Source organism: Stylophora pistillata, chromosome 7, assembly GCF_964205215.1.
Source record: "Stylophora pistillata chromosome 7, jaStyPist1.2, whole genome shotgun sequence".
Classification (NCBI taxonomy): Eukaryota; Metazoa; Cnidaria; class Anthozoa; order Scleractinia; family Pocilloporidae; genus Stylophora; species Stylophora pistillata.
In genome coordinates this window covers 27,126,253-27,154,103 of record NC_142525.1, presented here as the reverse complement: position 1 = coordinate 27,154,103, position 27,851 = coordinate 27,126,253, and the positions used below count along the sequence as shown (strand labels likewise).

Sequence of the window (27,851 nt, the reverse complement as noted above, 5' to 3'; positions counted from 1 at the left end):
GGTTAATGATCGTAGAGATTCAATCAGTATGCAAGAAAAAGGTTATCGGTCTAAAGCTTAAGTCTATAACTGTAATATTGGCGTACTTTATTTCTCAAACGGACGATAATCTAGTTCTTGAGAACGCGTGGGTTTTCTGCTGGTACAGTGGAACCTCGAGTTAACGAACCTCTATTTAACTTCAGTTTCAGCCCGGCTTAAGTTACAGTGAAATGTGTGTCACAGAATCTCGATACAACGAACCCTCAATATAACGAACCAATTTCCCCAGTCCCTTGGCACTTCGTTAAATCGAGGTTCCACAGTATATCGTTGTACCCGAGCTATCTTATATATTTAAAAATTCGCCATTTTCCTCATTGACGTCCACACCAGTAAATGTGGTCTGAGCAAGCGTAGTTTAAGAATCTTAAGAATTCACCGTGGCGAGAACCGCCCCCACCCTAGAGGGGATTAACTTTGTCGCAGGAGAGTCCATGGCGGAATGTTCGTGTTTGTACAAGGCCACGCTCATGGAATAAAGTTCGTTGTCGACTGGGGCGGATGATGGAACTTGGAAAAGACCGACCTAGGAAAGAGACAAAACACAAGATATAAAATGAGCTTTGTAAAGGAGCATTTGAGAGCGTTCAGAGCTTCTTTCTTTTTTTCTTCTTTCTTTTCTTCTTTTCATGTCTATTGCTCTCAAACAACATGGGTGATTAGGGTTGAAAAGTTTTTATTAGGAAATCATGAAGGCGCAGGTCTTAACGAACCTTGCCCGTCAGCCTCCTAAGTCGCTTTCTCATCGCCAGATCCCTACGGGCGCACAGCGCCCGTCTGCAAGGTCCAACGTCCGTAAACAACATTCCTCTTTCGCGCCTTTTTGCGGCCGCACCTGCCATCAGCGCGCCAATACTGTTTGTGACTTGAGAAACATCCCCGTCGTCGACATCACCTGAGTCAACTGTCTCTCTCACTGAGGGTTTATCTTTTGCCACCTCAGCGGATGCTTTTTGCACCAATTTGGTTAACCGTGGACCAGCAAGCGACGAAGAGATTCCAATGCGTGAGAACACGTGACCAGGTGTAAAGCGTTTCAAGTGAGCTCCGGGTTCTTCCCCTGGAATGAAAAAAATGAATCATACTTAAGCCATAACAGCATTTCCAGATCTGCAAATCACGTGACCAACACTGCTAGTACATATCCCGTTTTGAATAGCAAGAAGTAATAAAAAAATAGCGGCGGTCACTCCTTAATCCTTTTACTCCCATGATATAAACAAACATACATACATACGTTAGTTGATCACTCTCACATGGGGCTTTTCAGGGCCAATCTTACACCCACCCATCCCATCCCAGGGGAGGACATCCACCACAGAGTAATCTCATGCGTGGGAAATTAACGTCTCCTTCCCCTAACCCTGCAGGAGACGGGACCTACGGTTTATTCGTCCTTATCCGAGAAAGACTGGGATATCCATCCATTTCTTGATATTATAAAAAGGCAGCACATTCTCCTCAATTATTTTAAGACCATAAGTGTTGGTCCGGCCAGGGCTTGAACCCTCGACCTCCCGCACAACAGTCCGGCGCTCTACCAATTGAGCTAACCAGGAGGCGGTTAATAATTCTCCTCTCTGTCTACCCTATAGTTCTCATGATGTTAGTTTGGAGAAATTGGTATTGGATCAACTAACAATCCCCAAATTGATAGTTTTCTTCACTCTCATCGTTGTCTGCTTGATATTGTATTTATATTGTACGGAGAAATTCTGTCTTGGTCACTCCTGGGAGTTAAAGATTAAGGAAATGCTAAATAGTAAATCACAGGTTATCCCTGCCAATTCGTCAGGTATTAAACACAGTTCGCCGGAAACCATTTATACTTTTACGTGGAAATAGACACTGTGACAGTCTAGTGTCTTGCCTGAGTTAAAAACCGGACCCTATCCTTATTCACAAGTCATTAGGGCACCAACTTTTCCCACCGTGTACCAGGTGTATCGCCGTAAAATTTCGATAACATCAGATTTGCTAATATCAGTCCAAAACGTTTAGGGCCCGTTATTTACGCGAGGTCTAACCCAAACCGCGGTTTTACGCAAGCAGTGGGCCTTAAAGTATTCTCAATTAAAGAGTTGATTTAATTAAATAAATGTCCTTCCTCTGCTCGCTTTCGGTCCTCTAGACACTGTTCACAAAAAATAAATGTTAAGACAAAAGATTTAGCTAAGTTAAAGATAGTTTAGAACGCGGTTTTGTTAAACAACAGCTAAACTTTGTTTAAACAACCGGCCCTTTGTGTTTTTCCGAGGAAAAGGAGAACGCACCCGTTTTGTCCGAGGTGTTTTGCGCAGAGACCAACGCACTCCAATCAACGTCCTCAACCGCCATAGGAGCACTAGATGGGCCTTTCCTATCAGGAACCCCGGCTCCGGCATCTTCTTCGTCGTCCCCTAACATGGCGTCCAGTTCATCGTCACTAATTGGGTCGTAAACATCGTCGTACGTTGGCGCTTCATTCCGAACTGGTGACGTTACAGCTGAGGGTTCCTTATCGTTGGTTTTCGGTTTGCTCTCAGAAATTTCCGGTTCGTTAACATCGGACCAGGCGTCGTCTCCGATAGGACTATCGTCGCTCCAATCACTAAACACTTCCACGGATTCCTCAACTTTTGGAGCATCTCCCGTTTCCTTTCTTCCATATGCAGCTGTGTTGGACGATTTATTCTCTTCGATCTCCCTGGCCTGTCCCAACTGACCATCCTTGACACTACTCTGGCGCTCGTTGCTCTCTGACTTGTATAGAACCGTTTCTTCGTCCTCGTCTTCGAGGTCGGCCCAAGGTTGAACGACAACCTCGGGCTGATGCTTCTTCTTTTTCTTCTTCTTCGGTGGTTTATCACCACCCTTCACCTTCGTTTCCTCCCCTTCAGGAGCAGCTGGATGCCGGCGTTTTTTAGCCACCTTAGGAATCAATTCCTCTTCGGACTGTTGCGTCACCTCCCCAAGATTTTCCGACGATGCTACCCCGCTTTCTTCCGTCATGCTAGCTGGTTCTTCGTTTTTCTCTGTGCCCAGTGCGGGCTCTGGTGCCACCACACTGGTAATTTTCTTCTTCTTTTTCGTCACCTTCTCTTTTGTCTTTCCTTTCTCTTTCTTGAGCTTTTTCTCAACCTTAACAGGCTTCCCACCTTCCGGCGATTCTTCGGACTGTGCAGGCGCTTCATGTGGTACTTGTACTTCAACATCAGGTTCGCCGTCAAGTTTTGGACCTTTCCCTTTTTTCCCGACTTTCTTTTTCTTAGGTTTTGCAGTTTGCTTGACAGGAGCTGCCGAAATGACATCCTTTTCATGATCATCCTGTTTTTCGATGACTTCGGCCACCTCCCTGACGACCGTTCCTTCCATTTCAGGGGTTTCACTTCGGCGCTTTTTGCCTCCTACAGGCGACTCGATGGTTGATACAGACGAGCCTGTTTCTCTGGGTCTTTTTCTGTCGATCGTAAACAAACATAACGGGAGTGATTATTCAATAAAGGTGGCTCGGTATTCCTTTCGAATATTAAACATAAAAAAAGGAACCTGGTGGGTGAGGTGATTGATTCCATTTCGATATCAATCAATGATACAGACACCATAAAGAAAAGCACGGCGAGTCCTTACAAGAAAAGAAAAATTGGAATTTAGCGAAAATGCTTGTCGTGAAAATTTTTTCATAATAACAACTCCCCCTCCTTCACCCTTACCGCCTCATTCCTCCCTTCCCCCTCCCCCCACAAAATATTGGTTGGTCCGTGGGAATCAAGATCTCAACCCCGGGAGAATATGGACCATAAAGCATTAAATGCTTGCGAAACAAATCTATTTTCGTTACAGATGACAAGATTAGCTACCTTTCTCCTTGTCGAGGTATTTTATCTTTATCATCTCCTAAATCTTCTTCGTATTCCCATTCTTCATCTTCTTCATCTGAACGACGCCTGCCCTCTTCCTCCGCTTCCCGCGGTATCTTCTCCTGCTCATGCGCACGGTGGTCGCGCGATGGACTAACAACTCGTCCCGGGCTCCCTAAGGAGTAAAGAGGGCGATTCATTCGGATGAAAACATTCCGGACTTAGGCTGTGTTCACAAAATGGTGTGTGAACGCAGCCTTAAAGAAAACCACGATGGCGACGGCAAACAAGAAGGTACAGATTTACTGAGTACAACAATAGCACTGCCAGTGCGTTTTAAAGCCCATACAGAGCAAAAACCTGTCAGAAACGGTTAACGCATCGAGCTAGTAGCGAAATCCTTAGGGGGAAAAGAAGTTTTCCCCACACGTCACCGCAGTTACATCATGCACTCTCTTATTAACAACTTCACGCCCCGTCAGAGATTACCGCTTGCAAGGTCATGAGATTAACCGACCAAATGTTCATCTATGAGGATGTTCTCCTCTTGACAAGAAGAATCCCTAACAGGCAAACCTTATCACACAAATAAAACTTGCCGACGCATTTAAACAAAATTCTCTTGCATGCAATTTTTCTAGAAGATACACGTTCCCAATCAAAAGGAAATCAAATCCAAGTGAACCCGCCGGAATTCCAAGGGTGGATCCTAATTTTTCCTTGATCATGCTTCCATGGAATTTGCACAACACAAATTTTAATCATTATTATCATAATTATTATATTATTATTATTATTATTATTATTATTATTATTACTATTATTATTATGATCACAAAGGATTGGAAAAGGTTGCTCTCGCGCATTTTCTTCAAGAAAACATGAAAGCGATGTAATAACAAACACAACAACTATTAGCATTCTCATGTCTCTTTTTCATTAAATTTCTAAAATTTCCCAAAAAAAGTGAAATAGGACAATAAAATTTTTCCACAAAGAGACGCAATGCTCTCTGATTTGAAAAAAATTGAATTAGTTATTGCAAATGATGTAAAGTATTCATTAGTGCACAAAATGTAATAATCTTCTGCACTTACCAGCTCTCCTATCTTCCCAATGCCTTGGACCTCGACCTGGAGACAGTTCACCTCTCGGACGTCTGTCCCGATCACGTGACTCGTCATGCGGTCGATTCCGATCGCGTGGATGATCTCTTTCACGTCGGCGCTCGGGATCCCATGGTGCCCCTCTATCACGAGGAGAGTCTTGGTACCGGTCCCCTGGCGGCCGACTTCTGTCGGGAAAACCCCGGCCACCTGAGGTAAAATTACACGTAAGAGAGAATGAAACAAACAAGTCTGTGGTCTAGTAGCGCCCGGTGACCCCTGGCGCCTTACTTTTACTCTTGGGCGACTCAGGAATTTTAGTTTTTTTCATAAAAAGCATATGCTGGGCACCCTGGATTTTACAGTTTCAGAGCACTGGGCTCCATTCAATTTTCCTTAGAGCACAGCCTTGACAAACACCACAGCCGATTTTTTTTTGGTTTTTGTGAATTGCGGTTTAGTAGAGCGTTCTACGCTTCATTATCACTAGCAAATACACAACTGACCTATCTGAATCAAATCAACCAAACGTAAGGGTTTCTGAAGTTCACAGAACTTCCTCATTTAATTAACCTGACTCTTACATCGTGAGACAAAATGCTAAAAATAATCATAAAATGCCGCAATCCATTATTACAAAATGCGCCGTTATTACCAAATACCGCAGAACACCGTGACTTGCCGGCTTCTGTGATTGTTTGTAACTTTTGTGAGACAACTTAGTTACGACAACTTAAAAGCACGCCACCTCGTCATCATTCCAAGATGGTAACATAGTGGTTAAAAGCTGTTGCCGAGCATTTTTAGCGCAAAATTAAAAGGAGAAAGAGAACAGTATTGGAGGCAATCAGTCAGGCACAGACTTTTTCTTGATCAGTGGGAATGGTAAGATCACGGAGTGACATGAGACAGAGTGTTAAAACGAACCCTCACCACACTAATCTAACCTATCAACTATTTGCGATAAAGTTTCCCAAAAAATACCCGAGACAAGCATCGGTCCCAACACCCAAAGGCCTGTCCGTTGCCATTCAGACTTCTCATAAACAAAAAAAAAAAAAAAAATTATCTATTTGCATGTAACAGAGATCTACTTACCTCTGATTCCTCTCCCTCTCGGGGCACCTCGGCCACGCTCTGCGTACTGTCTTGGAGGGGGTGAAGTTCTTCTTCTACCCTCCACGGGTCGGCCACGGTTTTCAAAAGGCGCGGAGTGCCCACCTCTCCCATGCGCTGGCTCGCGTCCCATGCCATAACCGCTTTGGTCTCGCGGAGGACCCTGGCGATAACCCTCCTCCCTGCGTCCTCCAGGAGATAAACTACGTCTCCGCTCTTCAAACCGATGCGGCCCACGTGGAGGTCCATGGGGTGGAGGTGATCGACGTGACCCGTGGGGAATGGTAGGCGAGCGTCTGTGATAGTCAGGTCCGGGCGGTGGATAACGACCGTCTCTATCACGTGGTCTCTCTCCAGGTCTTTCACGGCTGCGGCTAAAAACAAAGAACAGAGCTCGTTTTAAGGTGTACACTTTGGGACCAAACAATAATGCTTGACGTATATGAGAACGATCCTTCGCAGTAAAGCACTATTTGAGCAATAGTGGAAATCAGACCTGAAAAAAATTTCAGGCCTGCACGGGATTCGAACCACTGACCTCTGGTTCGAATCCCGTGCAGGCCTGAAATTTTTTTCAGGTCTGATTTCCACTATTGCTCAAATAGTGCTTTACTGCGAAGGATCGTTCTCATATACGTCTTATAACCGCAGTTCACACATATGTTTCATATGTTTGTTGTTGTTTAATAATGCTTGAATTGGTCAGGTTGCGCAGTAAGCTGGACTAGCTTTGGGCAGTTGGAAACTCTTTGTTGGAAATAAGAGCGACGAACAACCCGTCATAACATTGACGGGAAAACTTGTAAAGTAAAGGACAATCTTTAGGTCTGTACATGACTTGAAGTGCAGAATAATAAAAGCATCCAGAAGCATCATTACTTACTTGTCAGACACGTCTTGCCGAGGCATATCCGGTCTCCTTCTATCCCTGTCGCCAAACTGCACTTCTCTGTTGTCTCTCTCCCCGTGTCTTTCCCAATGTCTTTCATCTCCTCCTTCGAACGGACGCCTGGGAAAATCACGCCCGCCTCGGGGCCTCTGCATGTCATCTTCGTGCTCCTCACGGACACGGCCTCGTTGATGGTCGTCATTGCGATCGTCTCTCCGTCGCGAACGTTCGTCTTCTCTCTCTACCTCTCGATTACGGGCGCGCAAATGATCGTCATCTCGATCTTCGCGTCGCCGAAGATATTCCTCATCTACCTCGAGTTTCCTGCGTGGTGGTTCACCGCCTCGGGGCTCTTCGGCCCGGCTTCGGTAATAATCGTCACTTCGATCTGGTTCACGATCTCGAACTCGGTGAAAGTCATCCGCTCGGTCATCTTTTGGGCGATTGCGTTGATGATAGTCATCCTGACGCTCATTGCGATGTCTAACTCTACCAAGTTCTTCGTCTCGACCTCGGCCCCTCGGATACTCTTCGTCTATTGGAGCATGACTTCGGCTGCCTCGCGACGTGTCATCGACCCCATCATCACCCCTCTGTCTTGAGTATCTAGCGTCACGTTCAGGTCGCTCTTTACTACGAGGCACAGACGCCTCATCGCGATAAGGCACCGCCTCAGACCTACCGTCGTGAAATTCTTCACGATTTCTTTCATCTCGATTGCGCACCGAGGGATTGTTAGGGAGGGGTGGAGTGTAGGGTCCACGGTGCCGGGGGGCAGCCCGGTCACTTGACCCTTGCTTCGGTGCGTCATCGTAATCGGGCTCACCCGGAGGAGTCTGTGGTCCTCGTCTGTCTCCCCTGGGCGGCGGGGTCCTATGCCTACGCAGTTCTTCGGGAGGTGTGATAGGATCCCGCGCGGGGATATCCTCGGGAGATGGGCTACGCGGTGGTTCTTCGTCCATAATTTTCTTTCGTCTCTCACTCCTTCCCTCCTCCACATGACGTGTATCTTTAATTGCCACCACTCTTCGTCCGTGCTCAGGGGTACCAGGTGATCTTTCTTCTTTTCTGTAAGGCTTCTCGTGGCCTTTCCCTTTTATTTTGTATTCTGCTTCTCCCGGTGGCTCGTTAATGTGGAGCTCACGAGCAGTTTTCCGAGGACTTCCATCAGGGGGATCCGTGTTCCTCCAAGTCCTGCTCTCGCTGCCGTAGGGAGGAACCGGAGAATCGGAGCCCTCTGGAGACGACAGGACTGTTCTTCGACGCAGTTTTTCCACAGGCGCCCTTTGCTCTTCCGGAGTAACAGATCTCTTATCCCTGGGAATTTCCTCCGTAGGAGGAGTTCGCGGAGCTCTATGCCCGGAGGGACCCGAGGGACTTAAATAAGTATCCCCAGAACTCCTGGTTAATTGGCCTTCTTTTTGTTTGGGTTTCACTTGCTTCTTATTTTTCGGGACCCGTGGTTTTCCTGCAGCTGTCTCCTCAAATTCAGGCTGTGCTCGAACAGAGGCCTTAGGTTTTTCGGGTGATATATCTGTCATTTTTTTAGGTCTTTCCTCCATAACCCCACCATCTGAACTTTCCGCAACTGGTTTAACACCTTTACGTTTTTTCAGTTCCTTCGTTGACGGAGACATCTTACGTTTCGTTTTCACCTTCTTTCCCTCCCCCTCCGCCTTTTTCTTCTTTTTCTTCGGAGTCGACTGCGAGGAGACCGGTGAGAACTCATCTGCAGGAGATACGGACGACTTCTCTGGGTGCAGCTTGCTATGAACCACGGGAATCACCGGTTTGAGGTCTTCATCTCTCTCCTTCTTCACATCTTTTACTTTTCGTTCGGCCTTCTCCCTCAAAGCGTCCTCTTCGTCCATGAGAGCCAGCTGCCGTTGAAGATCTTGTCGTCTCTTCTCTAAATTGAGCTGACGCTCGAAGTCCAGCTCACCACGCTCTTCCCGCTCCAAATCACTGCGTTCCTCCTCGTAATCTTCGTCTCCCCAGTCCCTTTCCTCTTGCTCTGGACTTTCAGTTTTGGTAACAACTCCGCCGCTGAGTTGACGCTTTCTCAATTTCTTTTTTCGTTTGCGATGGTCATCTCCATCGTCCCCCTCGCCTGATTTTTAATCAAGAAAAAACAATCAACGGACGCAAGTTTTTGTTTTGTTACGAAATGTGAATACAGGCTGCGTAGTTCAATGAAGATTCCCGGATGTCGAAACTGGCCGGCCAGACCGTTGAGTTTAAAAATGAATTTTAACTTTAAACCCCACGGAGAGACTAGCATCTAATTTCTCCTTACAATATCACCCCCGATCACGCATTAAGGTCACGAAAATAACGGAAATGATCACCAACTAAAGAAGCTCTTGATTGTTAAACAAATTCCCCCTTAAAGTATCTTAGGAAATTTAAAGAGAACAGAATGGAGAACATACAAACTGATGTCTGGGCGTAAAGGGGTAATTCATTTCCTTTTACACGATTGGTTAGCACTGTCAGTTACCTTCACTGATACGCTACGAAACGTACTGTCAATAGGCCATTTTACAGTTGTGTACTTAGTTGCCAAGCCTTTGATTCAGAGTGAGGTTGAAGGTGACCTTGTTGTGATAGAGACCTGTATCTACATAGCATTGCAACAAAGTGATTTACATTTGAAAGGCAGCAAGGTTTGTATCATAACAAGGTCAACCCTAGCCTCACTCCCATTCAAAGGCTTGGCAACCAAGCGCACAACTGTAAAATGGACTACTACTTTCACAGATGCGTTAAAAATTCAGTATTCAAGACAAAAACATGCTCCTGCCTATTTGAGTCAAACAACCGTTACCTTCAGATGAGTCTTTATCAATCTGCTGTCGTCGCTTAACCTTCTCACTTTTCTTGCTTGGCTCAGAGGAATCGTTAGTGGATCTGTGTTTCTTCTTCTTCTTCACGACTGAAATGTCCTCTTCCTCCTCCCCAGCCTCCAAACTATCAAGACTTTGAGTCCGCACAGTGATGGTGCCATCATCTTGGAAAAAAATGACAGAAATATATCTTATTAACCAAGCGCGAGGGCCGTACTGGGAGAATATCGGCCCGAGGTCTTGACAGTACGGACCAAGCGCAGCGAGGTCCGTACAAAAAAGACCGAGGGCCGATATTCTTCCAGTACGGTCCCGAGCAAGCTTGGTTAATAAGAGATTTATCATACGTCAGAGGTTCAAAGGGATACAAGTACGGTATCATTCGGGACCATTCGGGACAGTGACCGGTCCAATACTGAGAGAATATTGACCGGCAATAGAGCATTTTGATAAGGTTGATTTTAGTTATTGGCCCTCTGACTGCCCGAGTCGTGTAATGATACTTGTTAACAACGCACCAGCAAAAATTCGGAGACGCAAAGAAATTTAATAAACTTGAACTCTTAATAAACATGTAGTTGCCAGTGGTTTCTAGAATGATTGAAGGTTACTGACAAAATACATTAAGAGCGGAATAACTAATTACAACAATGAAATAACATAGGAAACACGGATAACACGGGATGAAATATGAAACAAGCGAAGATAGGAGACATTACCTGACGATTTGGGAATACTGCGTAAAGAACTAACGTTGCTCGACTTTGAACTAGCAAAGTCCTTGCTATATTTTATAGCCCGCGCGAATGTGGACCTATTTCTACTATTTATGCGCTCGGACTGGGGCGAGGCGTGGGATCAGTTTCTACAATACCCTTAACTTTCTAACCCGTCAGAGTGACTAGTGTCTAATTTCTCCATACGTTGTCACTACTGAATCAAAGATTAAGGTTATGAGAAAACAGGAAATGATCAGCTACTCGCGCTCTTGATTTATAAACAGATTCTCCTGTCGATACCATAAGAATTGTATAAAGAATAGCATGGAGAGTATACTTAGTAAATAAACTCCTTTGGGCGGCTGGTATGTCGGCTGATAATGTCCGCGGCTGAGAGATTGTCCGAAAAATGAATATTTGGCCAAGAAGCGAAACTTCAAGGGAAAATATGAAATTTTGAGGACAATCTCTCAGCCAAGAACATTATCAGCCGACATACCAGGAAGCCAGAACAGTGTTTATTTATTTTATAACCCTCCCATTAATTTTCACATCGCAATTAAACTGCGTGTAAACACAGTAAAAAAGCCAGTGGTGATCTGATGGCGAATGCGTGTGATTGACGCAAGCAAGCATACACAAATCAAATTACAGGAATGATTGACATACAGTTTACAGCAATTAATTTGCAATAATTCTTACCTCCTTCTGATCTGTATATATACCAAGACCAGCATCATACCATTGTAAAAGACAAAAAAAAAAAGGTTAGTGAACAACCTTGTCAGTACATAAGCTTCACGCAGGCCCTCTCCATACATACATACATACTTTATTCATCCAAATAGGCTCTTCAGAATAAAGAAATAATTACAACTATACATTATTAAGTTAATAAGTTAGTTAACTAATAAATGGATAACATAATCAAATTAATTATTTAATTAAAAAGTAAATTAAATAACAACAAACAAAAGCAAGTAAGTGTCTAAAAAGTTTGAGACAAGGCTTCTCTTTAGGCAACATTTGAAGTCCTTTAGTGTCAGTTTCAACTTAAGAGTAGAATCTAATGAGTTCCAGAGTTTGACAGTCCTGAAGTAGAAAGTTCTTTGTCCTGTGGCAGTTTTATACAAAGGAATATTTAGCATCTGGGAGTTCCTCGTTGTACGCTTAGTGATGATAGCTCTTTGGATATATTTAGAAAGTAAAGAGTCTGGTGCACACTCAGTCCTGCATTTAAAGGCCATTATTGTATGGCAATGATACAACTGCTGTTTTACAGGTAGCCACTTCAACTTTATAAGGGCTTTAGCATAAGCACTTATTTGCCTGCTCAAAAATCCTTGAGCTACATGAGACCCCAAACTTGAGAGAGACCTGGCAATGGGCTTAAGCCTTTTAAAAGGAATAATGGAAAACTAAGAAAAACACCAGTCTCTATTTAAACAAGAAGGTGCACTATATAAGGAAGTCTTCCCTGGGAAGACCTAGGCTCATTTGTCACTCACCGTTGACATGTGCGGGTCAAATTTAAATGCTGGTAGACGAACAAAAGGAGCTAATGACATATCTATTGCTTACTTCCACCAGCATAGTGGCAGGAGGTAATGTGCGAACCATCTACTTCGATCTCAAATTTACCGCTTCAAATAAAGACAGTTTCCATTGGAGAAAGGAAATACAAATCTAAAAAATTCTTGTATTGTGATGAAGACATAAAACAATTTTGAGGAATGCATCTGCTGTTCACTGCTTTGGAGTAGCTGTGGCTCAAGCTGACTTGACTCTAAGAGTTCTACATCACACGATGGTTGATTGACAAATGGTCCAGTGAGACCTAAGGCTCCTTTTATAGCGCGCCTTCATGTTTAATGCTTCAGTGTTACAAAAAGGAAGGATCATACCTGTCAACGTCAGTTCTCACAATGCTTCTAACACTCTTTGTTCTTGGTTTTGGTTCAGAAAATGGCCCATGAAGAAATTTACAATTTCTTCCAAATTGACATCTGCCATCTCGCAACCAGTTTCTACATTTCTCATTAAGATATGGCTCTCTAGGTCTTGAACGCTATATCAAAAGACACATATTAGACTACTTGGTATATAAGACAACTATATACTGGTCACATTTTTTGACTGATTTTGCATAATTGATTTTCAAATCACAGAAAGTGCAAGGATAGAGAGGTCCCTATGATTCTCATCTATATATAATTTTCATTCATAAAATTTTCGTTGATGAGCCCTCATGTTCATAAATTCCCTTAAGAGGTTAAAGCACAGCTTAAGTATTTCGCAAAAAAGTTTATCTACCTACATTATCTCCTGGAAACAATACAAGTCATTGTTAAATTTGGGGTGTTATCTAATCTTTCTTTAAAACATTTGTGAGATAACTTAAGTTCTACTTCCTCTGTCTTGTGTTCATTAGTTGTTTTTTTTTTTTTAATAAAATAATGGGGAGGGGGGCTGTTCATCTCTCATATAATGACCTAAACTTGAGCTAAAACCACACCGACTAAAGTAAACACTTTGCTAGTCTAGGAAATTCCATCTGATTAGTGCACCTTTACTGGAGTATGCTTAATAAGTGTTAGCCCCTTGTTTTTTCTAAATACATTTCAAACTTATCGACTGCCTCAAACCTTTAACTCCAAGAAGTTCTTAGCATGTAACTTTTCTCTGTAATATCCACATTTTATTCAGCAAGCAGGTAATGAGAATACTCAAACTTATCAGGTATAAGTTTTTGTCTTGATCTGACACCAAATTCTGGTATATAATTTACAAGGAAATATGTTGCAGCTAGAAGGGAGAATGAACCATCAGATCTTACGAGTTAGAGGGATAAAAAGTGACTGACAGCTAGACACGTTATTAATGAATCAAATCAACCGGTCTAGTAAACTAGACTCTTCCTGTGATTCTGCATTGAATTCGAAGGATTTACATTTGAAAACTTTCTCTCCAATGAAGGAGATCATTACAGTTGTCATTTAATGTACTTCTAAAGCAATCGGCGGGGAATCGCAAACATTCGATTTGGTAACGGGAGAAATCGACATGATGTCAAATGATATTCGGATAGATTTTTATCACTCACTTCGCTTGTTCCTGGACCCAATCTGTCAAAAACACTTCGCCTGGTTCCTGAGCTCGATGCTGAACTCTGGTTACCTCCTTCTGGAAGCTTCTTGCTGCCTTCTACTGTCACCTTCCTCGTCAAACGTGTCCCCGACATTTAGAAAATAACTCAATAAAACACTGCGAGTTCACGATTCTATGTCGCCATCTTGCTCCTTGGTAACCTGGCAAGCCTAGTGAAGCCCGCATTATTTGTAAGTCAGTGCTAACAGTGAAAATTTATGCGTTTAGTTGCACACGTGTGACTAAATTCCAAAATGGCTCCGAAGGTACTGATAACGTTAAACTTAAAGTTTGTTTGTTAACTTTGTCCGAAAAATCGATTATGAGTACACAAGAAACGGGTGGAGGCCTTTCCAAGTGGCAGATTGCGGCCCTAATCGGTGCTCCTGTAGCCGCAGCGTGCATTTTAGGTGCGTTTTATTATTGGAGGTCCTCTCGAAGTTCAGAGCAAAAAGACGCGGAAAAAGGAGAAGGTGACACATCCACAGGTGCAAGCGATGTGCCTCGAAATGAAGCTCCTGAGGGCGAGGAAAATATGGTGTGTGTGAGAAAAGTTACTTGTCAAAAAAATATTTCTTTTAGCTGAACACCCCCGAAGTGGATTCTCTCTTGGACGACTTCTACTGCTACACCCCTCCCCCACTTTTATCGCCTAGAAGTGATTAACATGTTACTTCTCCTAATGATATCTATACATTATCCAACAAGTGGGTAGTGAGAATACTCAGACTTATTAGGTAGAGGTTGTTGCTTTACACCGAATTCTCATAACAAATTTATAAGGAAATGTGTAGCAGTTAGAGGGGAGAGTTAAAAAGCAGATCTTGGGAGTTTGAGAGTTTAAATCTGATGTCTTTCTTGACCAGTTTGTTTGCATTTCTTTTTTAACTCATTATCTGTTCCAAAGGTTAACAAGATATAATCTTGAAGAAGTCTTCCCTTACCTCATTTTGAAAGGCATTTTTGAAGTTTCTGGCCAGATGTGAAGTACTATTTCAAAAACTTGCGCATTGGGTTTCATCAGGGTTTCCAAACACTTGAAAACAATAAAAGCATGAGACCACAGGTTGTATGAATAATAAATGAGTTTGAGAATTAGAGGGAATATTGGTTTGCCTTACAAATCAGGTGTTGAAGCACAAAAATATCATTGTTTTCTATCATTTCAGTCTCCGGCAGAAAGAGCTCAGGCCATCAAACTGAGAGGTAACAAGTACTTTAAAGGGGGAAAATTTGAGCAAGCCATTAAATCTTATACAGAGGCTATTGATCTCTGCCCTCGAGAAAACAACGCCGAGCTGGCCACGTACTACCAGAATAGAGCAGCAGCATATGAACAACAGGTGATAGAGCTTAAACTTTTGTCCCCAATTTTTCAACCAATGGCTCGGAGGTTTTCATTAAGCACTGGTGACCAGCAAAAATCTTGTTGCTAAGCACTGGCTGCCGGCAAAAATTGCTGGATGGAAAAGTGGCAATTGCCGGCTGGTGATGGCTTGGTAAAGCCCAATGGGCACTTCCAAGGTTACACACTTACAATTACGTGTGATGCATGATCCTCACAGTAGAGAGCACTATTTATGCAATAGCGAAAATCAGACCTGAAAAAAATCAGGCCTGTACGGGATTCGAACCACTAACCTCTGCGATACTAGTGCAGTGCTCTACCAATTGAGCTAATGAGCCAACTGGGAGCAGGCCGTTAAGTTGATTCGTAATAAACCCGTGATGATAAATCAGATACAATACTTGTATCTGATTTATCATCATGGTTTTATTACATTGTATCTGATTTATCATCATGGGTTTATTACATTGTATCTGATTTATCATCACGGGTTTATTACGAATCAACTTGGCGGCCTGCTCCCAGTTGGCTTGCTAGCTCAATTGGTAGAGCGCTGCACTAGTATCGCAGAGGTCAGTGGTTCAAATCCTATACAGGCCTGATTTTTTTCAGGTCTCATTTTCGCTATTGCATAAATAGCGCCCTCTACTGCAAGGATCATGCATCACACGTATCTAATACTGCAGTTCAAAATATATGAACTTCATATATACATTGTACACTTACAATTGTTCGCCACCTTTGAGCCGCTTCACTTGAAATTTCAGCTGGAAGCGTAATTTTATGGCTACAACTTTGGGCTCCAAGGCATAATGACATTATTTACTGAAAAATTCACCCTAAGCCTGGTTTTCACTTCAATGTTATCATAGATATTCACCACTTTTCCATTGTTTCCATATGGGTATCTTTTTTCTTATTTCAGCATTTCATATTTTTTCATATTTTCCTATTAAAATTCACCCGTCTGCATAGTGAAAGTGAGGCTTGGGAGTAAAATTGGTTATTCCAGCAACGTATGCTTGAGGCCTGATTCAACTGCATGTCACTTTTATTCTTGGTTTGTTCTCAAACACATCTTTGTTAAGTTTGACAAAACTCAGCATCCATGAAAACAACAAAAAATAACATTAAACATGGTATAAACTGGATAAGTACCATCATCTTTTAATGGTAAGATAGTCCTTGATGTAAATCCAAGTCTTCTGATTGGCTCTATTTTGTTTTTGAAAGGTGACAGTCCCCTTAACTAACCTAGCTTGCTTAAGCCATGGTAAAGAATATTAGCCCATTTTATGTAAACCCCACTGCCCTTTGCCTGCACCACCAAGGCCTTGGGTCAATAATTCTTGGTGCAATTCTGATTGAGCTTGGTCACTAAAGGGTCTCTGTTTGGGCCTCTAACTTGAATACTTACCATGAAAATGTTCTTTGAGTAGTAAGGTCATTTGTGATGAAGAGCACAATTTGCTATCTCAAAATTGAGAGTCTTGGTCCAGTGAATCCAAAACTTACTTGATTTGATCTAGCTGGACTGCACCTGTCCAATTTTTTGTAACAACATCAGTTATGTCTTACATTTTATAACAGAAAAACTACGAGCAAGTACTTGCAGACGCTACCAAAGGTAAGAGTTAAGTGTGAAACAAAATGTGCAGATTATTGACTTAAAGTTGAAATTGGCACATACACCTCTTTGTACCCTACCCATCCAGAAATCTGTAGCAGAATCTTACTGTAATTTCTGGCCATTTACCCGTGGGTAATCTGTTGATTTTGCCTTAAACACGCGCCACTGCGGGTAATAGGGAGGTGCAGGTTATGTGACAATTTTGAAATCTACTGGCGGGTGAATTAAAGAAAATTCTCACCTACCTGCATTTCCACCTCTCAGATGAATTTTATTGTATTAAGAGTGCCACAAAGCGGCACGAAAACATGATGCCGACTTGAGTTTATTTCACACACAATTAGTTGCGCGACGAACAAATTACTATGTATGTAAATTACTATGCATGTAAACAAAACCTTGATGGTGACAAAAATAAACTGAGGATAACCGGCGCATCAGTAACAAATTTCCAGTTAACACTAGCTTCAGCTGAAGAGAATTTTCCCGTTTTAAGGGACTTGTTAGGACCAGTAGAACCAGAGATATCAATTTTTTTGCATAATCAACATGGCACTGAACGATCGTTCACACAAAATGTGGCCACGAATTCGCATTCTGTCAAGTATGCAACATTGTGAATTCTAGAGCACATTTGTACAAATTTCCTTTGTTTTTAAGGTGCGGGTTATCCACCAGTGCGGGTAATCTGTTGACTTTTTTTTCGCTGCATGCAATAATCGGCCAGTGTGGGTAATCAGCCGTGCGGGTAAACGGCCAGAAATTACGGTAGCCCTTTTACACCTAACATCATTATTCATTTTTTTTGCACTGATTTCTGTACTTCCCCTGTAGCAACAAGAAGGAGAATTTGTTCGACAATCAGGAGTTTCTTTAATCAATGATCATTTCCATTTGATTCAAGGGTGAAACTGTGAGGGGAAGATAGATAGATAGATAGATAATAATCTTTAGACAGGGTGCGTTCTCACAGAAGTGGTTTTCAGAACGGCCCTGTAACTACCCACCCAACCCACCCCAGGGAGGACATTCATCACACAGTAATCTCGTGCATGGGAAATTAACGTCTCCTACCCCAACTCTGCAGGAGACGGGACCTCCATTTATTCGTCCCTATCCGAGAAGACTAGAATATCTAACCATTTCTTGATGTTAAAGAAAGGAAGCATATTCTTCTCAGTTAATTTTAAGACCCTGAGTGTTGGTCCGGCCGGTATTGAACTCTCGACCTCCCGCACAGCAGTCCGGCGCTCTCCCAATTGAGCTAACCAGGCGGCGGTCAAAATTAGATGCCAGTCCCTCATAGGAGTTGAAGTGTTAAATTAGATATCTATTTAGATGTCCATGCAGGTGACTTTCATATGTCTCCTTTGTTATGCTATGTTTATTATAACTTAGTTTTCCAGCTGGTTTAAAAATCCACTAACTCTGCTGTTCTGTATATCCTGACTCATTTTAGCTATAGAACTCAACAAGAAATATTCCAAAGCATTCATGAAGAGAGCAAGAGCTTATGAAAAACTGGACAGAAAGGAAGAGTGTCTTCAAGGTGTGTCGTTAATTTTAACATCCTGTATGTAACTCCATATGAAATCACAAAGCTTTATCATGCTTTGAACAACACGACCCAGAGGCGTGTAGAGCTTCTGGAATCTGTAGATATAGGGTTTGGTACCTGGGGAAGGAACTTTTTTCTATGTCCCGCAGTGTCTATTTGCTGACTAAGCCAAAAAAAATTATCATCTTTTTTATCTTGTTTGGCAGATCTTACAGCTGTGTGCATGATTGAAGGGTTTAATAATCCAAACTGGATGATGCAAGCCGATAGAGTGTTGAAAGAAATTGGAAAAGAGAAAGCTCAAGAGTACTACAAGGTAGGCGTCAATTTCATTGTTGGTGGCTTTACTGTGCTAAATTTGTATGTTGTGTGTACATTTCATATTGGTTATTGATGGATGAATTGTCACAATTCAACTCCTCCTCTTTGCAGAACAGAGAACTAAGTTTACCATCTCCAACATACACAAAAGCTTATCTGGAATCTTTCTGCAATGGTGAGCTTTTTGCAAAGTGTTATAGCAAATTAGAAATAAATAACTTGGGAGAAAAGATAAATTAATAACCTTAAGAAGTCCAAGCTCTGCTACTGAATATGGAACAAGAGAGTTAAAGTTTTGTACTGAACTTGGGCAATATCTTCCTGACTGCATTAAGTTTTGTAATTTGATTTTCTTTCAGATGACACATTGGTTGTTGATTCTGAGGAAGATTTAGCTGAGGACTCACCCTTTCTTGAAGCTGTTAAACAAATGAAAGAAAAGAAATTTGACAATATTGTTAACTTGTGTACTCAGCAAATAGAGAAAGGTGTAGTATACAGATGATAAAAACTCTTACCATTACACAGTAAAAGTACCCACATTATTATAAGGCTGTTGGGTCCCTTCTTCATCATGACATGTTCAGGTGTCCATCAGTTTTCAATCAAATAATTAACATTTGAGGCAATCCCCACTCTTCCTTGAACTTTTTCTGTTAAAATTAATAATAGAATCGCATCATTGAATAAAATCTCGTATTCTGATTGGTTAACGGAGCGAGGTATTTAGCATGGAATTGCAAGTCGAAAACGAGGCTAAGTGATATTGTTTCGCATCTATGTAAACATAACAATTTTAAGTAATGCTGTTTCTTTTTTTTCTCATTTTTATTCCGTTATGCAATTCAAGGAAAATCCATTACTTCACTCGTAAATTCCGCATTAAGTTGCACTTGAAAACCGATATTGCTCGAATCGTGAAGCGATGAGTGCGATATTGGTTCTAGCATGCAATTTAACTGGGCTCTATTCAGTAAATAAACCCCTTTGGGTGGCTGGTAGGTCGGCTGATAATGTCCGCGGCTGAGAGATTGTCCGAAAAATGAATATTTGGCCGAGCAGCAAAGCTTCGAGGACAAAATAATATGAAATTTTGAGGACAATCTCTCAGCCAAGGACATTATCAGCCAACATACCAGCAAGCCAGAATGGGGTTTAGTTATTTTATAACCCTCCCATTAATTTTCACATCGCAATTAAACTGCGCGTAAACACAGTAAAAAAGCCAGTTGTGATCTGACGGCGAATGTGCATGATTGACGCAAGCAAGCAAAAAAAAAAACCAGTTTAGTTTCCTTCCATGTAAATAGGAGAACGGAAAAGTTGAAACTCTTGTCTTGACTATGTTTCTTTTTAGGACAAATATCAACGCGGACGGGGGTTATTGCGTCATAACTGTCCTGTTATTTTGTACCGTGTGATGTAAAGTAACCAATAAAATCGCGCCAAAATTAATGGGTGGGTTATAAGACATGATAAAGCCGTGCAGGATGCTGGGAGGACACAAGGAAAGCTTCCAAATCATAAGCCAAAGGCAAGTGAGATATTAGCTTCCTGAATGTTCCCCAAACATCCTAAGTGGCTTTGTCGTGTCATAGAGTCCAGGAAAAATGCATTCCATTGCTTTTATGACATTTACTAGTTACATGTGGGCATTACAACCTGAGAAAGCATCTGCTTGAAAATTGAACTGACCAATCAGATGATGTGTACTATGATCATCTATGTTATAATACCTGTTAGAGATAAAAGCTGACGTTTCGAGCGTTAGCCCTTCGTCGGAGCGATGAAGGGCTAACGCTCGAAACGTCAGCTTTTATAACCGTAACGGTGGCCAATTTACCATTTCAACTTTGTTGATATATTCAAATTATTTCGTTACCCCCAGCGCCAAACAGTTTCTTTAGAAACTAACAGCCTTTATTCATAGTTGTGGTTAGTTTTGCATATGATTGGTTGAGAAGATGGTGCATGTTTTCTGGACTAATCACAGTGCAAAGTCAAGTAAAACCGAAAAAATCCCAGACTTTACTTTTGACACTTCTCCTTCGCTTATTTCAAGTTGTCTAAGAAAAAGTAACATGCATATCTGGGCAACACAATTTGGTACAGTTTTTTAATTTTCTTTTTTTTTTCCCTAATGACCTCTTTCTTTCATGTAGGAACTGGACCACTTTACATAAAGGCTTTGGCTTTAAGAGGAACTTTGTACACCCTGATATCAAAAGTAGATGAAGCTGTCCACGACTTGACACAAGTGATAAATGCCGACGACAACAACGTCTCAACTAAGGTAGATATGCAGCCTGATAGGTCCCCAGTTACACTTTTTGGTAATGAAGTAATTTTTATGAACATGTCCATGTTACATACCTCAAGCTGTCTTCCCATATGCCTTATGCAGCACTCTAGGCCCAACTCTCAGCCAGGGTCATTGTGTTGTGTTCACAGACCGTGGCGCAAGCCAAAAATTGTACTTGCCGAAATCAAGAACTGACTTCCTGAAGCGTAGCTTCAGTTATAGCGGAGCTTCTCTTTGGAACGAATTTCCTGAGGATATTCGCATTACAAAATCTCTACGCATCTTCAAGAGAAGAATTGATAAATGGCACTCTGTATTGGGCTCCCACACAGCAAATATGTAAACCAGTAATTAGAAAATTTTACTTAAGATAAATTTCTTCTTTGTTTTCTATTGCCATACTAATATTTTTAAATAGAGATTTCAATCATTCATTCACTTCACTCTCACGGAGCCCCCCTCCCCACCCCACCCCCCATGAGAGCATGTTGTTTTTTGCTTTCCTTTTGGTCAACCTTTTTCCCCTTAATATCAGTCTTCATATTCTCCATACTGTTCTCTATCCATTTCCTAAGGTGCTGACAAGGAGAATTTGTTTAACAATCAGGGGTGTTACTGTAAGGAGAAATTAGATGTTAGTCACGCTTAGGGGTCAAAACGTTGGTTGGGAGTCACCTTCCACTTACTCATGTATATAACCATTAAAAAAATTCTTTGCTGGTATCTGCCCATCTCTCAAAGCGCGCTTAATTAATCTTTGGTTGGTTTGTTTGTCTCATACCTTGACTCCAGCCTTGTCCATGAAGTTACGCAAATAGGTATATAACCATTAAAAAAATTCTTTGCTGGTATCTGCCCATCTTTCAAAGCGCGCTTAATTAATCTTTGGTTGGTTGGTTTGTCTCGTACCTTGACTCCAGCCTTGTCCATGAAGTTACGCAAGTAGTCTTCGCTACTATACATCCATCTGAACTTCACACTTTGTCAACAAAGGATATCACTAACTCTTCTTTAATTTCAGCTAAAAGTCAACTGTCTGATCAAGAGGGGAAGCATGCAGCTACAAGCCAGTAATGTAATGGAATGTTATCAAGATTTTACCAAGGCAGTGTCCCTAGATCCGGATAATTCCGATATTTATCATCACAGAGGCCAGGTGAGTAATTATCGTGTGCTTAAATGAAAGATTCAGTAGAGTGCGCAGATTAAACTTTTGCCCGTATTTTACCTGTTTTGGACAATTTTCATCTGTGTGTGACCCCAGACACAGTTAAACGTAATATATATCTTATTGGACGTTATGGTGTGTATTGTTACTGAGTATTTTTACAAGCTGACCCGTATTTTGCCGAGCCCGGATGGCGAGTGACGATAGTCAACAATACTACACACCAAAACGTCCAGTAAGTTATTTATTATCCAACTGTTTCATTTTATGCACATTTGTTATGAGACAGGAAATGCGAAGCAGATAGAGAAGCGTAACGCGCGCAGCCAACCGGTAAAACAGGTTTCTTTTACAGTGGTAATCAGGGGTTTCATTAAGGGCCGGGCACCGGGCAAATTGACCGGCTGTGAAGACGACATTGCCCGGCTGCTTTTAACATCTCAACTATAAGGAAAATATAAAAGTTACTTTCCTATGTTTTCCTAATGTGTCTTCTAAAAAAAGTATATTTAAACTTATATAACATTAAGTGACTAGAAAGAAACACACATGGTTCGCTGCAACTCTGAGTTTCGTGCGTTAAGCACTCACCAGGCAGATTTAAATCTGCCTAATGAGTGGGGCGGAGCGTTGCGGGACGAGACTAAAAACGGCTGCGAGGGAGACTAGGCATATCTTTGCCCTTCACAAATGAGATATTGAGGTCTTCACTGCTGTAAATTAAAATAAATTAGCACATTGGATTCAGAAATCTCCGGTTCACGGTTTGTCGCGGTAAATGTCTTCAGTAAAGCCAAAACATAAAAAAATAGCAGTACTTGGGATAAATTAGTTCTTCCATTTTTTATCAAATACACGAAGTTTATTTTCTCTAAGATTGTTATCTTAGTCGGCTAGCTCTCTCAACTGGTTGCGTAGCACGTGACCAATTTCTTCCCCGCCGGCTCGAGTTTCAAGACTTATCATTACGCAAATGGTACAACCGATTCGCACTAAATTAAAGTCTGAGTTATATTCAGAAAGACATGCTACTCCTATAGTGATTGAAAATTGTCCCGAAAGCTCCATTCTTTTCTGATTTACTTTTGAAATTTGAATCTTCTGCGAGCGACGGGAACTGAAAGTCAATTTGTTGTAGAAGCTGCCAACTTTCCTTCGTCGTGTCTGTGGTGGAATGCAAAAACTCTACTCGTGTGGTAACTGAAATCTTTTGTTCACGGCAACTGTAAAGAAAAGAACCTTTTAACCCCGTGTGTTTGTTAGCTGATCCATCTTAGTAAGATTAGAAAATAGAAGAAATCTAACGCCAACACCTTTTTGTTTTTTATACTTTTATTGAAATCATATACCCTCAGAAACGAACAACTTAACAGTCGTTTACACTCACATTCCACTCTATATTTGCACAGAAACCGTGTCATCTGAGATCCCAGCAAATGATAGCTGCACAGAAACAACGCCTTCCGAGAACTTGGCAAATAATGAAATACATGATGTTACTAAAACAGCTTCTAGTGACCTTACCATGCAACCAAATGTTGCAAAAGCAAATCTAATTTGTGTGTTGACTGATGCATCAAATCATAATTTAACAAGAGCTGGTAACTTTGGGATATTAGTTTGTGCTTCAAAATGGTGGAAAATGCATCTCTGCAACTGTAGAATTTCAAACATTTCAGGGGGAGCATGCCCCCCAACCCCCCAAGAAGGCAAGGCCCTTTGGGCCTTGCAGACAGATGCCCGTCTGTGAAATCCAGATGCCCTCCTGCTCCAAATTTTAATGAAATCCCTGAGTAATAAGTAACCAACTGTCCAAAATATCGCGTGTTAGTTGTACTCGGTTTGCGCGTTACTTGCACTGTCATTACTGCAGTTGGAGAATAACTTCTGAAACCCCTTCGTCTATCTTGTCTCGTAATTGTAGCGTGCGCGTGCACAGTATTTTCTAGGTGAAACTTATAGCTGCAGTTTTTATTTGTTTGTTTGTTTGTTTATTTGTTTGTTTGTTTTTTTTACGACAACGGAAGGCTGGGGATAGAAAGAAATCTTAGGGGGTGTGCGATGATCAAAAGGAAGGAGGGGGTGGGGCGATCAAAAAATTCGTCTTTCTCTGCCCTCTCCCCTCATCGTCCACTCTACACCTAAATCATGCACGACCAGTCGATTAAACGATCCCGAGCTTGTGACACCTCGTTCCAATAAGAAGTTTACTCTCTAGGCTAAGTTGATAGTTACTCTATTGAATACGATCCATAACGGGGTCTTGGCGTTTTCTTTCTCCTTTTTTCTAGATCTACTTTCTATCAGAGAAGCTAGTCGAAGCAAAGGAAGATTTTGAGAAGTGTATCTCCTTAAACGACTCCTTCATCCCGGCAAAGATACAGCTCGCCTACTGTATTTACAAGTCCGCTGCTCTCCAGCAGTCTCCCATCTTAGCCCACGGAGCCCTGGATATGTTGCAGAAAACTGTGGAGACTTATCCAGAATCAGCGGATGCGCACAGTCTTTATGCGCAGGTTAGGCAGGGAATTCAAGCTGAGGGGGTCGGAAGATTTTGGTTGTGACACGATAAGAGTTACCTGATCTCCTCCATAGGGCTCTGTAACATTTTCATGACCCCCCCTCCCCCCCCCTCCTAGACAGTTAGTCAATTTTCTACAGTCCACCCCTTTTATTCTCTGTTGGCGACGACTGATCCCCCTCAGTTCCTCCTGAAAACCATGTGATCCCCCCAAAAGTTCTCCGAATTTCCCCCCCCCCCCCCCCCACACACACTCTTCCCTTACAGGTGATAAATAATGATTGGTCCCTTGACCAGCGTAACCGGCGTAGAAAGCGGGGTTCAGTGGGATAGGAGGGAGACGGGGGAGAGGGGAAGGGGAAATTTATACCAAACGCGATCGTTAGGATGTAGAGGGAGGGGACTATCTTAGTCAGCTTTTCTGGCTTAAGTTACAGCTTTTTCCGGAAGCTGTCGAAGAAAATGTAACGTTATGCGGAATACATAATTTGGATAGCTAGATATTAGCAATTGACTGAGTGAATGAAAGAAAATGACGATAGTCTCTTTTCTGATCGTAACGGTCACCCCACAAAAACTTCCCCCTCTCCCTATAAGTTTGAACATGGCTAATTTTCTATGTAAGTAGCACAGAATGTTGCTGAACTTCTCCATACCTTATTTGTAAGGCTTTCCTTCTCGCAGGTACTTCAAGACATGCAGCAGTTTGCCAAAGCAGAAGAGCACTTTGACACTGCCATTAAACTAGAGCCACAAAATCCAGTTCACCGTGTTTACAAAGGGTCAGTATCATGTTGGTCTTCGTTGTTCTACTCGGTATTCAATTATGATGGGACCTAAAAAGCTTGGTGTCTGTGTTACCAATACATTTCAGGTTGCCTTGCTTCTATTCAGTAATAGATTACACTGACATGACGTCAGCATTTAGTAAAAACTAAAAGGGTGGCACACGAGGCACCGTGGAGTGTATCAGTGTTACTCTTACCACATTATGACGTCTTCTGTGATCTATTTCTGAACAGACCCACAAATCACCACCGACTTACGCCACTTGAGTTTCACAGCCAGTGACATCACGCCAAAATTGACCAATCAGTTTACACGAACCAGATTTAGTATTTTCGAAAGACAGCAACTATTTACTTGACTCTAGTGATGACTTCCGCTCAGGTTGGCAAAACGTTAATCACAACTACCGACAATAGTCCTTTTCAGGACTACACTATCGCAAAAAAAAGAAACAACAACAAAAACAAAATGATGTTAATGGTAACGTTATCTTTGCGTCTGTCCTCCAATAAATCATAAGTGAGGACCAATCAAAATACGTGTATACTTCATTTTTGCACATAATCTGTTTTGTAGCATGTTGATGTTGCAGTCTCGCCAAGACGTGGAAAAAGCAGTTGAGTTAGTTACGGAAGCTTTAGAAATCGACCAAAAATGCGACTTTGCGTATGAAACACTGGCCACGCTGGAAGTTCAAAGGTAACTAGTTATCGTGTGACTTCCTTTCTGAGTTACTTCGGTTTTTTTTCGTTTTTTGTTTTTTGTTTGTTCTGTTTTATTTCGTAGTTTGCGACCTTGTTCACGGAGTTATGCTCCGTTTTGACACTGTGTATTACTTGTGGTCAACTCTTTGACCACTGAGGGTGATCAGCGTCTACTTTCTCCTTACAACATCACCTCTAATTCGCACAGTAAGGTCAGGAGAATGAAAGAAATGATCGCCAACTAAAGAAGCTCTTGATTGTTAAACAAATTCACCTTGTCAGCGTGTTAGGAAATGTATAGGGAACTGTATGGAGAAAATGAATACTGATCGTAGGGTGTGAGGGGTTAAGACATTGAACGGGTTGCTTCTTTCTCTCTCTCCAGGGGAAATTTGGACAGAGCAATCGACTTGTTTAACAAAGCGATCTCTCTGGTCAGGACAGAAACAGAGTTGGCGCAGACGTTTTCCCTCAGAGAAGCTGCGAAAGCACAGAAATACGTGACAGAGACATTAGGACTCACTCCACCCACTTTACCTTTCATGTCCTAGGAACTTGTTTTGAAAAGCACAGCACGTCAATTTAAGCCTGAATTTATATCTCCACTTCAGCCGTTGTTTGGTCGCGTCATGCAACCTTCAATGTACTACCCACCCCACGGGAGAGGGAGAGGGTGTGATGTTTGACGAGACCAAATACTAGCTGAGGAGAATGAATACAAATTGATGACAAACAGCGAGATGAATGCTGTCGATTTTCCTTTAGCGTGTTGGAAGTAAAAATAGGAAATCTCGCAAGTGACAAAATGATTAGGAAGGGTGACATGTTGAATTCCAATGTTAAGGGGGTAAGTTTCCAAGGAAATTGTGGTGCTGAGGAGATATTACAAAATAAATATGTCTTATTAACCAAGCGCGAGGGCCGTACTGGGAGAATATCGGCCCGAGGTCTTGACAGTACGGACTGAGCGCAGCGAGGTCCGTACAAAAAAGACCGAGGGCCGATATTCTTCCAGTACGGTCTCGAGCAAGCTTGGTTAATAAGAGATTTATTACACGACTGAAGTTCAAAGGGACACAAGTGCGGTATCATTCGGGACAGTGCCCGGTCCAATACTGAGAGAATATTGACCGGCAATAGAGCATTTTGATTGGTTGATTTTAGTTATTGGCCCTCTGACTTCCCGAGTCCTGTAATAATTTGTTTTATCAACGGATTTGACAAAATAAATTGGACACCGGAAAGTTTCCAAAGCTAACAGGACTGACCCTCGAAACGTCAGCTCTTGAGACTCGCTACAGAAACCAATTTTCATTATCAACTCAGTTGATTAAACCAGAATTATCGACTTCTCTTACATCTTGTGTTTCCTTTTGAGCACAAAAAAAAATCTCCAATTGTTCGCAATTTTTCAAATCTCGCTTGCAAATTTTCCTAGTCGTTGATATTTGGGGACTTCAATATTCTTGTTCTCGTAATCCTTCTTCCCAGAATTGAAAATCAACTGCACTTTAAGGATTTAGGTCTGAGTCACGAATAACGAATCGGAGTTGGTCGCTTGGTTCTCCGGAGATTCGCAGAAAAAGGCGGTAGCTTGAATTACTGTAGAATTTCCCTTGGTAGATTAATAAATTTAGCGTCTTCTTTGATAGTGTATTCCTTGTTCTTTGGAAAAGTAAACTTGAAGGAAAAGCGTGGAAAAGATTTTGAAGGAAACTTTTCTATTTTTAACTGGAAGGCGCTCAGTCCCGATGTGTAGCCTGAATTTGTTGAAGGGAATATTGACATCCAGAGCTGAGCATTTTC

General features: G+C 42.0%; 2 protein-coding genes across 2 annotated transcripts; one reads left to right on the top strand and one right to left on the bottom strand.

Annotated features, from left to right (window-relative positions):
- Positions 1 to 70: 70 nt before the first annotated feature.
- LOC111335955 (uncharacterized) lies at positions 71 to 13,862 on the bottom strand. Its single transcript, XM_022941968.2, has 11 exons — positions 13,661 to 13,862; positions 12,462 to 12,625; positions 11,260 to 11,270; positions 9,820 to 10,002; positions 6,987 to 9,102; positions 6,086 to 6,477; positions 4,979 to 5,197; positions 3,882 to 4,056; positions 2,316 to 3,481; positions 756 to 1,102; positions 71 to 568 (listed from the first exon to the last, which is right to left on the bottom strand). The coding sequence occupies exons 1-11, from the start codon at positions 13,796 to 13,798 to the stop codon at positions 410 to 412; spliced, it is 5,070 nt and encodes a 1,689-aa protein (XP_022797703.2). The 5' UTR covers positions 13,799 to 13,862; the 3' UTR covers positions 71 to 409.
- A 68-nt stretch (positions 13,863 to 13,930) lies between these two features.
- Positions 13,931 to 27,694, top strand: LOC111336498 (mitochondrial import receptor subunit TOM70). The gene is made up of 13 exons (XM_022942609.2): positions 13,931 to 14,242; positions 14,874 to 15,047; positions 16,643 to 16,679; positions 18,142 to 18,231; positions 18,447 to 18,556; positions 18,673 to 18,736; positions 18,921 to 19,049; positions 20,724 to 20,854; positions 21,885 to 22,019; positions 24,323 to 24,547; positions 25,237 to 25,334; positions 25,918 to 26,040; positions 26,431 to 27,694. The coding sequence occupies exons 1-13, from the start codon at positions 14,027 to 14,029 to the stop codon at positions 26,594 to 26,596; spliced, it is 1,698 nt and encodes a 565-aa protein (XP_022798344.2). The 5' UTR covers positions 13,931 to 14,026; the 3' UTR covers positions 26,597 to 27,694.
- The last annotated feature ends 157 nt before the right edge of the window (positions 27,695 to 27,851 follow it).

Coding starts and splice junctions, on each gene's coding strand:
- LOC111335955 (XM_022941968.2), bottom strand. CDS start 13,798: ATGTCGGGGACACGTTTGACGAGGAAGGTGACAGTAGAAGGCAGCAAG. Junction 9,103..9,819: donor TGATAAAGACTCATCTGAAG/GTAACGGTTGTT, acceptor ATTAAAAATCAG/GCGAGGGGGACGATGGAGAT. Junction 569..755: donor TTAGGAGGCTGACGGGCAAG/GTTCGTTAAGAC, acceptor TCTCTTTCCTAG/GTCGGTCTTTTCCAAGTTCC.
- LOC111336498 (XM_022942609.2), top strand. CDS start 14,027: ATGAGTACACAAGAAACGGGTGGAGGCCTTTCCAAGTGGCAGATTGCG. Junction 15,048..16,642: donor CAGCAGCATATGAACAACAG/GTGATAGAGCTT, acceptor ATTTTATAACAG/AAAAACTACGAGCAAGTACT. Junction 22,020..24,322: donor TTTATCATCACAGAGGCCAG/GTGAGTAATTAT, acceptor CCTTTTTTCTAG/ATCTACTTTCTATCAGAGAA.